This window comes from Parasteatoda tepidariorum, chromosome 7, assembly GCF_043381705.1.
Source record: "Parasteatoda tepidariorum isolate YZ-2023 chromosome 7, CAS_Ptep_4.0, whole genome shotgun sequence".
In the NCBI taxonomy this organism is placed as follows: domain Eukaryota; kingdom Metazoa; phylum Arthropoda; class Arachnida; order Araneae; family Theridiidae; genus Parasteatoda; species Parasteatoda tepidariorum.
Window position 1 is genome coordinate 1459596 of NC_092210.1, and position 10669 is coordinate 1470264.

The following is a 10669-nucleotide window of genomic DNA, read 5'->3' on the forward strand; positions in this document are numbered from 1 at the left end:
GAATTGTTTTCGAGTGTCTGTAGTCGTTTGCTAATAATATCCAGCTTATCTTCTATCGAGTTTAATTTCTCTGAATTATGATGTGTTTCCTTTATAACAATTGGTACTATTTCTTTCAACTGTTGATGGTCATTTTCGATACTGTGAATGTTGGCTACTGTTGGAAAATCCAGTGAAGCAGTTAGTTCTTTGAGTCTGTTTAAGGCGTTCAGGCATGCCATTCGGGTTTTTTTCGCTAGGTTGAATTTAGTTGAAGTCATAGAAGTGATGTTTTTTTCTAGGAGATTGATGATGTCTCTGATTTCCTGTTTTGTAACTGATGAAGTTGAGATTGGGATTTGGATTACTTCAGTTGTTGAGATGGAGGAGGAGGATCTTTGATCAGTATCATGATCTCCTAATCGATCTTCAGATGGTATGATATCCAGTATGTTTTGAAGAGGATGCGTAATATTCTCATCTTGTGAAGAGACGTTGTTTTGTGGATGTTGTTGGTGGCCTTTAGTCTTAAGAGATGGCCTAGGAATGTTTGAGGTTTTCCTTGTTGTCTTGGGTGTTGAAGAAGTAATATTTTCTTTGTCAAAGTTGTATGTTCGTTGGGATCTAGTTTGCGATCTTGTAGATCTTGCTGGAGTAAAGTTGATGTCAAAATCAGGTGCTTTGTCCATAGTCAAATGTTTGTTTTTTTGAGTATATTCAGAAATAGCAATTGCTAGATTCAAATAGCCTAGAAGTTTTTCTATTCGCTTAATGAGTGGCTGCAGTGAGTCTCTCCCGGAACCCTTTTGGTTTCCCTTTTGATCAACTTAGAATATATTAGAATTGGATTGGATTAATAAGTTGAAAAGTATGAGATGTTTGAGATGTTAAGATGTTTTTATACTTTAATTATAAATAAGTGACGTCCCATTAATTTGGCTTTAACCACCGCCAGTTGTTAGTGTGAAACAACAGTTTGATAAAAAAAGGATTTTAAATCTTTTTTTTTGGAGGGGGGGTGGGGGAATGGGGAGAAAATGGGGGTGAAGTAATGATGATGGGAGTTTTTGATTATTTCTTGTTTAGGGGCAAAAGAAATAAAAGTGGTAGGTCCTAACAATGTGCTGAGGTGCCAGTTAATGGTAATAAAATTGATGTATTTTTATATTTCCTGTTGAAAAAAAAAACAATGATTATGAGAAATATTATTACTATTAAAAAAAGTTAATGTGAAGAAGAATTTAGGAGGTGCTAACAGTGTGCAAAAGTGCTTATAAAATCGTAGGATAGGTGATTTTTGATTAGATGAGGGTTAAGAAATATTTTGTTTTAGTGAAACCAAGATGACGACAATTTTAACGAAAAAAGATTTTCTTTAATTGACGAGAAAACTAGTACTGACAAACATAAAGTTAAAGATTTTGACCAGTAAATTTTTTTCCTTCTTTTCTTTTTTTTTTGGGGGGGGGGGTAAAATGGGNGATGGGGGGAAATGGGGATGAAGTAGTGATGGTGGAAGTTTTTGGTTATTTCTTGTTTCGGGACAAAAGAAATAAAAGTGGTAGGTTCTAACAATGTGCGGAGGTGCCAGTTATTGGTAATTAAATTGTTGTCTTTTGAAAATTCCCTGTTGAAAAAGCTATGATTATGAGAAAGATTATTATTATAAGAAAAAAGATTACGAAGAAGAGTTGGATAGGTGCTAACAGTGTGCGAAGGTGATTATTAAATCGTAAGATAAATGAGATTAGGTTAGATGAGGGTAAAGAAATATTTTAATTTAGTGAAACCCAGATGACAACAATTTAAATTACCGAAAAACAGTTTCTAAATTTATGGGGGGGGGTGATAATGTTTTTTTTTTTTTTTTTTTTTTTTTTTTTTTTTTTTATGAGAGAAGCGGGGGTGAAGGAGTGGAAGGAAGAAATTATGCTAAAAACTTGCTAAGATACAAATAAAAATTTATTTGGTCGGTGCTAACAGTGTGCGGAGATGCTAAAAAAACTTAATGGAGTTGTGGTCTTTTGATATTTACCAATTAGGAAGACAATGAGTAGATATAAAAAAAGTCATTATAGTAATTTGATGAGAAGAAGGAAGTGGGGGGTGCTAGCAATGTGCAGAAATGGGAAAAAAGTTATAAGATTAATATGATCCGATTAGATGAGGGAAAAAGAAAAGTATCGTAAAAGAGAAACCAGGTTGGCGATGGTTAAAAGAAAAAGTTAGATTGGCGAGATAACAAGTACCAATAAACATAATAGGAACTTAGACAATGGTTGGCCAACGCTATGGTAGACTACAATAGGTAAATAAATGACTAACCTAAAATGGTGGCTGTCAGTATTTCCCTTCTAATATGGTTGCTATGCAAGTTGAGGCTTGTAGACAGTTGAGATGGATAGCCTAGAATTGCCTATTTGGTTAATTCGTCCAAGAGGAATATTGGCTTGACGTAAATATACGTGTAAGAAGGTAATAAGAGACAACAGTGCACACAAAATTTTTTTAATAGATAAAGCATACAATGTATATAGTAAATGCAGCAAAACAATAGTATATGTAAAAATTATATTAGAAGCAATACTAAATTTTGTTTATGCACTGACTCTGAGATTAATTGGTATAATTTAAAGAAAGATAAACTAATTGAAAATGTTGTTGCATACGGTCAATTAAAATGAAAAATAATTTTTGAAAGTTGGATGTGGCGTGATGATAAGAACTTAACTGTTATTGTAATCATTACTTAAGTTTGTTTACAAAATATTGTTGATATTTTGCTTGGAAATAGAACGGCGAAAATGTGAAAAGAGAGGTTTAATAGAAAATCAATAATAAAATAAGTGGTGGGTTATAAATTTTGAAACAAGTATCTCTGCATTAAGCAAGAGTTGGGGCACAACATATAAAAAATTTAGAATATGCAATAACATTTAAGCCTATATAAATGCTTCTCAAAGTCAGAGTACAAAACAATAAAAGTTTAACATAGCGATGGCCTATACCTTAGAATGACAATTAATATTAAAGTTACTGAAAAATAGTATTATGATCGCCGAAATTTAATAAAAAGTAAATTGGCTTATAGAGAATCGCATTTAGCATTGAAATGAGCAAGCAGATATAAAAATAGATACAATTTGAAATAATTATAAGTATTGAATGTTAGCGATAAAAATAAATTGCATTAAAGTACATGTTAAGATGGCGATCCTATGCATTAAGCCTTAATCAATGGAACGTCGATTTTAAAAAATTAAAACATGAAATAAAGGGCTCCCAGGGCCCGGAAAAGACTCACCGGAGATGCCTTGAGTATTTACATAATGTTTTCGATGAGGTTTAGGAGTAGAAGATGAATTTTTATTCCTTTTTTAGTCGAAAAAATATCCCACTATAATTTGCTAAACAACATCGGTGGGTAGCTAGATCAGTAGTAGCATTATAGGCATGATGTCATCCATACCTGGTGACTTATAAGACTTAAAAGATTTAATAGACCATACGACTTTTTCATAGGAGATCACCATCTTGGACGCCTCCCAACCATTTATACTACAAGTAGTTCTAAAGATATTAATTTTCTACAGGATTAGATCCAGGGAAGTGAGCTTTAAGTAATTCTCTAGAAGCCTCTTTCTCTGACTCACTATATTTTTCGTTCATAAGACAGATAGCATTTTGTTTGCAAATATAATCTTTGTAACGATTTTAGCCAGCTTTGCGGTGGCAAAAATTGTGTTAATACCATCGCAGAAAGTCTGCCAAGAGCGACGTTTAGCATCTTTAATAACCTTATTATAGATAGTTAGAGCGTTACGATATGACTGCCCTTCTCCAGATTTCCTTGCTCTGTTAAATAGCTTCCTACATTTCTTACGTACTTTACTAAGCTCAGAATACCAGTAAGGATCTCGCTTTGAAGAACTAGTGGACGTAACATTACAAGAAATATAATATGAATCGAGTATGATCTATTGCTCTTGGTCAAGAATCCATTCAATATCTTTAACATTATTATACTTACCAGCTAGATTTCCCAATTTTTTTCACAGGGTTGTCCAGAAGGAATCACAATCTATTACTAGGAACTATTTTGGGATCCCTCCTTGTGACCTTTAGTTCAGTGAGGTCTTTAATAGAAAAGGTAATTAGTTGGTGATCTGAAGCAGTGGCTCCATCAGATACCTTCCAATCAGAATACATAAAGTAAGAACAATAGATCAATAACTTCCCTTCTGTTACTCGTAACAAAGGTGGGTTCGCTGCCTTTATTGAGGACATATGAGTTATAAAATGAAATATGTTACATTAATACAAACCCCCGCTGGTTACAATCACTACTACCCCACACTATTTGGTGAGAATTCGTATCACAGCTAAAGATGAGTCTGCAGCTAGAACTACAGCGGCCAATTATTGCTTTGGCAACATCAGCTAATGGGTCTTTCTCTTCATAAGGAAGATAGGCAAACACGATGACAAAGTCAGACACTGTTTCTTTGCCATAGAACTTTAACTTTACTACAACTAAGTCCCTATATAGAAAGTTGACAATGTAAAGGAAATTTAAATTACACCCAGCCAATATGCAGACCCTGGGAGGGTCACAAGGGTATCATAAAAAGTATTAAAACACTTCACGTTGAGGCCCATAATTCTACCCTTTCGAATCCAAGGCTCTTGTATAAGAGCAATATCTAAATCTCCATCATTCAGCCGATAGGCTAGATGCAGCAATGCCTTGATGGAGATTAATTTGACCAACTTTAATTGTTACTGTTGTCTCGATTGGTTAAAGATAAGGAAAAATCAGAATAAAAACTACCTATCCAGGTTGGATTTAGAAGAAAGATCTCTCTTTAACAGCTTTATTGTTTCGTCAATACCAAGTATAGATGCTGGTGAAACAGGTCATAAAGTTATATCCGACTCAGAGTTCAACCATAGATCCGATAAATCAAGAGCGAGGGCCAATTGAACTTACCTTAGAATCAGGAGAATTGCCCCCCCCCCAGGGTTCCTCCTTCTGATACACTCCTGGCGTTCCGGTGTGACAGAGAGGACACCCGATGTCATTGGAACCTCTGTTACTCTTTTCTTATTAGGATCGTGGATGAATTTGAAGACTCCATGATCCACACCAGTGGAAGCCCTATAGTCGGCTCCCACTATGTCCTCCATACCTTCAGGTTCAACCTCAAAGATCCATCTAGAAGTGCCGGTCCTGCAGCATTCGGTAAAACTCTTCATTTCGTTGACTTCAACCCTGGGTAGAGTCGCTGAAGACGTCTTAATAAGGTGCCCTGATCGGAGAACTTTTCTTTGGTCTTGAAGACCACCTTCACAGGCTTGGACAATTCATCAGAGCTTAGAGCTAAGCGTGACGTCACTCAATAATTTTTCGTTAAAGTGGCTCTTGATCCACTCCACCGTGTAATCACTACACTGGAGAATAAGAGCCCCTCTGAGTAAGTTGGTGCTGACGATCTCAAGCATCCTTTCACCAAAGGGAATGGCGTCAGTCATCTCTAAGATCCTCCTGAGAATGTTACCAGAATCTCCCATAGGAAGTTTGTCCAAAGGAATATCCTTCATGATAACAGCAATTTTGGTTGATTTGGTTGCATGGGCAAAAGTAACTCCAGATTGGAAGCTCCCAGTTGGGTCCCCCACTCCAGTTTGGTTATCAATACTGAGAAAGACCACTTCCCTGGATAGGGCTCTTCTCCAAGGAACAACATCCTCTCTTGGCTTCTTTCCAATTTGGGTTGGAACACTTGGGGAGGGCGTTGCATCAGTAGGCCTTTTAGCTCCGCCACTCCTCTCAGTGGCCCTCAACTTTTTCTTAAGTTTCCTTCGCTGTCTTATGTACAGCCCAGCAACTCCAGGCAAACTGTCCCCTGTTGTCTCTGACCGGAACCAGAGACTCCAACAGAAGCACGTCTTGTGCTTTTGGACACCTCCTCACCAGCATTAATATCAAGGAGCCTGCAAAGCAGCGGTATTAACAATAGGCTCATCCGAGGGCTTACCATATGCTACTGCAGACTGTAGTGAACTCTTCAAACAGGAACCTCTGCCTTATTCCTGGACTCATCCCTTGTTAACTGGCGCGACGGATGATGCTGTATCACAAGTTTTACCCTGGTGCATCATAGAGTTTGCCTGCCATTTAGTTACCCAGTGATGGGTATCCAGAGGGGGCACCAGGTGAAGGCCGCAGGTATTAACTCTCAACTATTAAATTATAGTGATTCAGTTATTTCAAAATAAATATTATTGTAAAAATTACGGTATGTCAGATGTTTTGTTTCGTAAAATTTTACGGTAAAAATTATCGGCACCCAAGGTGCACTACAATTTTTAGCAGTACATTTACATTGGAAAAAGCAAACAAATACTTCCAAAAGGCTGGATAAGAATATCTCTACTTATATTAATCTTTAAAGCATATTTTTGTGACGTATTTATTTATGTTATTCCGTATGAGGGGCGATTTTAATAATTATTCATTGTATGTTGAATATCTTGATGTGTTGTACTTTCAAAAAGCGCAATAGAAAATAAGTAAATTTTCTAAAAAGATATTTGTAACTTCCTTGATGATTTCTTTTCCCTTCAAACTGATCTATTTTTATTTCTGAGAGTCCATAAAATAAAACCAACCGTTAGAGACGACGAATAGGTTTATATCGATTGAAAAATAGAATTATATTATGGGGACAAATAATAATTTTGCATTCTTTTCTTTCTTTATTTTAACCTTAACTTGTTTCTTCTTTTGTGTATGGATAATTCAAATTGCTTCCATTTTAGGATGGAACAAAAATGCTATTAATTTCAATTCAAAGTGCCTCAGTCCAATGACAAGATTTTGGATAAAAGAACAAAAGCAAACAGACGAGAGTTTTCTTCCAGCCAATGACATCGATCTTCAGAAACAAATTGTTTCTAATCCAGATCATACAACTACTCTATTACCAGACACTATTTAAAAAAATGCATTTTTAAAGAATTTACTTATTGTTAATTACAATATTTATTTACTTGGACAAATGAACGTTAATTTTCCACCCAAAATAATGTTTTAGCATATTTATGTACATTCGTATACTCTTCTCTTGTAGCACGTATATTTTGCACAATCTCTGTAGATTTTTCGTAGTAACTGCGGTGCACAGAACATCTGCTCATGCGCGATACTACTTGAAAGTTCTTTCTGCGAAGAACCCTAGCTTATTAATAGAAATGAAACCTCAGCCGTTTCATGCATTAATATATGAGTACTTTAGACAAATAAAAGAAGTCGCATTATTTTCTGTTATTCCTCAAATAAAGTTTTATTACTTCCAGGAATGCAAATACCTTTTTTTAGCCTCGCTTTATGTTTTTCCGCTGAATAAAAGAGCTCAGTATAGTTTTTTTTTCTTTGCTAACATCAGGCATTAGGAGTGCGAGAGATGAGATTTAGCACAATCATAATTTCATTTCAGGTAAATGAATTATAATGGCATCTTTCTAATTATTTTAGGCAAATCACGGTACTAGAGCTTTTTTCTGTCCCTGCCAGAAAACTCCTTCCATGGAGACGTAAACCAGGGATGGGATTGGATTTTTTTAAAAAATCAATTGTGTACTGTACATACATGCTTTTGCATGCATGTACAGTTCTTAGAAAGAATTGTAACACCAAAAATAACTTTAGACCTGCTGATTTTCTCGTACTCAATCTTAATGATTGAAAGGTAGCCGCAATCTAGAAAATATGGTCTCACTGTTTTCAGTGCCGTAGCGAGCTTAACTCGCGCCCGGGGCACAATACCTTTATAGCGCCCCGCCCCCCCCCATTCGAAAATCATCTAATATTATAAGTAAAATATACTCGCAAAGTAATAAATAAATAAAGTAAAATAAATAAAGTCATAGGCTCAAGCTAGGCATTAAAATTGTGACAAAAAATGTAGTTGAGAAAACAAGACTAGATTTTGAAATGTATATGATCATCTAGAATTAGTTCAAAAGATACCTATTATTTATTTTACATATTTATAAAGAAATATTTTAAAAACACGCAGTTTTAAAACAATAAAAAAGTAAATATTTATTATCTCTAAGGAGATACATATATTTAATAATATGATTATAATACAATAATAAAACTAATTACTATGTGTAAATTTTCCGCTTTTGATGAAGCAAATTTATCAATAATATCATCAAAGTTGATCATTTCAAATTTTTCTCTTTCCACACTTAAAAATGCCAGGTCACTTAGGTGATCTTGTCCCACCGTTGATCGTAGATATGTCAAAATTAATTTTAATTTGCTGAATGACCATTCGCAGTTAGCAATTGATACTGAGATAGTCAGGAGTATTTGAAGTGCCACTCTCAGGTTTGGAAAAACATCTTCTCCATACGGGATTATAAAAGTAAGAAATTCTAATGGAGTTTTAAGTTCAATTTCTTTTCTACAAAGGAGTAACATTTTACAGTCACATTCTTCGATAAAGAGTTCTATTCCATTGAAATCTGTATTATACACTGTACAAACATACAAACGATTTTTGTACAGTGCAAATATTTGGAGATAATATATGTAACCACACAGCGTAGATGCCATAAGGAAGTGCTGACAGATACAGGTCGAGTCAGCCAGCCATTAGAAAAGACGTGTCATTTCTATTATGAATATATTATTACAGTTTGATTAGTGTTCCTTTTTATTTACGAATTAACATTTATTATATTTCACTGGCACTAAATTTAAAATATTTTTTGCAGAAATAAATTATAATAAAAATAAAAATTATCCAACAATTTTTTTTGTTTTGCTGACCATTTGGCGCCCCTTTGTGAGTAGCGCCCGGGGCATGATGCCCCCCCTTGCTCCCCCCTCGCTACGCCACTGACTGTTTTGTCAGGAGAGCAGTCGAAAGCTCTTTTTTATCTTTAGTGTGTTCTAAAATACCTCGATAACTTTCTAACGTGAATTCACACATTTTCACTCACTCTTATAAAATTCTTATACCCAAATAGAATATTCCATGCAAGAATTTTTTTTTATTAATTGTTTATTATTTTTATGTCATTTAATGATAATGAAAATCAAATTGAATTGACAAACTTTTGCATAATTTAAAAGAACTTTATTTTATATAGCAAGTATGAAAGAAATTGTCAAATAGCTCCTTAAAAATCAAATTTTAAAAAAGTCGTGTAGTCAAAATTTAATTTTTCAGGAGCTATTTGACAGTTTTCGTTCATATTTTGTAATATAAAATTGTTTGCCATATAATATATTTTTTTGAGAAAAAACTTTATTATGTTATTATCAAAGCTTTATTTTGTGAAAACTCCTCCACTCTCCTATATACCTTCCACCCTCACTTTTTTTAAGGCAATGTGGGTGGTTTAAGGAGAATTGAATTTATTCTAAAAGGCTGTTTTATGCCTTTTTCGATGTATTTCGAGTTATTGTAGTTATTGTATTGTAGTTCGAGTTATTGTATTGTAGTTTAGAAGTTATAAGCATTTTATGTAGAGAAAGCAGAATTTCGCACTTGTGCTTTTTTACCCATCTTACCGGCACATACCGATAATTGAGGTATTGTTTTCTTATGTATTTTTTTCATATAATGGAATGAGACAAAACACTTTTAGCCAATAGAATTAATATTTCAAGAGTTGAAAAGAGATTTTTTGTAAAAAAAAATACTAGACTTTTTAAAAAATACAAACTTTTTGTCATTCGTTTATATAATGGGGATGATTTTTAAATTCTTTTTGGATGGGAGAAATTTTTTCCAGCCAAATTTATTATAAAATCAAAGTTCTACTTTACCATTATATAAAATAACAAATTCAAAATGAAATACATAATAATCATAAAGCGTACTTACAACTAGTTTTTGGTATGAGGAGACGGGAGTTTTTTCGGTTACAAGTTAGATTTTGAAATCTTTTATTGCTGGGAGATACTTTTTAGATTTTTGCTTCTTTAAGAAGATTATTCTTTCAAACCATGTTCATTATATTTTCACCTCAAAATTTCCATACTAATAAAAACACATTTATAAACAGTGCGTTAGTTGAACTAAAATAGTCTTAATTACTTATCGGGGAATATTTTTTTAAAACCTTTTTTGATGGGGTTTGGACATTGAAAAAGATGTTGGAATTTTAAAATAAATCTAAGTTTTTTCTCAATAAATTCGTATCTCTTGTGACTGCTATGTTCTAAGTCTCCTGTCAAAGATCATAAGAAGGATAAACTCCTCCAATTTTAGTGTAAGAATTCAATTTTTCGATACCTCTTTATAAAGAATTGGAAAATAAAATAGATGGTTCTCTCCTAGAGTTAATAAACTGTGAATATAGGTTGTGTTGTTTTCAAACTGTCTGCATGCTTCCGACGTTTTTCTTTCACTACAAGTTTAACGAGCGCATGAAATGTTCTTACCTCTTCATATGAAAATATGCTATCGTTGTAACTAAAAAAGATTAAATTCAGAAAAAAAATTTCATAAATTAATATTTTTTGAAATAATTAGTACATTTCTAAAAAATTTTTTTAACTACATTAAATTTTTGCTCAACGGCCCAAACCGAAGTGATAGTTAAAATGATTTAATTTTGATATATATGTATATATATATATATATATATATATATAGATATATAA

The 10669-nt window shown here is 33.6% G+C and overlaps 1 protein-coding gene across 1 annotated transcript in view; it reads left to right on the forward strand.

The window, feature by feature from the left end:
* LOC107440038 (putative sodium-dependent multivitamin transporter) overlaps nucleotides 1-7299 on the forward strand; it is an 85210-nt gene extending 77911 nt beyond the window's left edge. The window contains exon 11 of the mRNA XM_071182997.1: nucleotides 6802-7299. Coding sequence (XP_071039098.1) covers nucleotides 6802-6980 — 179 coding nt within the window. The 3' untranslated portion in view covers nucleotides 6981-7299. The remainder of the gene's footprint in view (nucleotides 1-6801) is intronic.
* Nucleotides 7300-10669: the final 3370 nt, after the last annotated feature.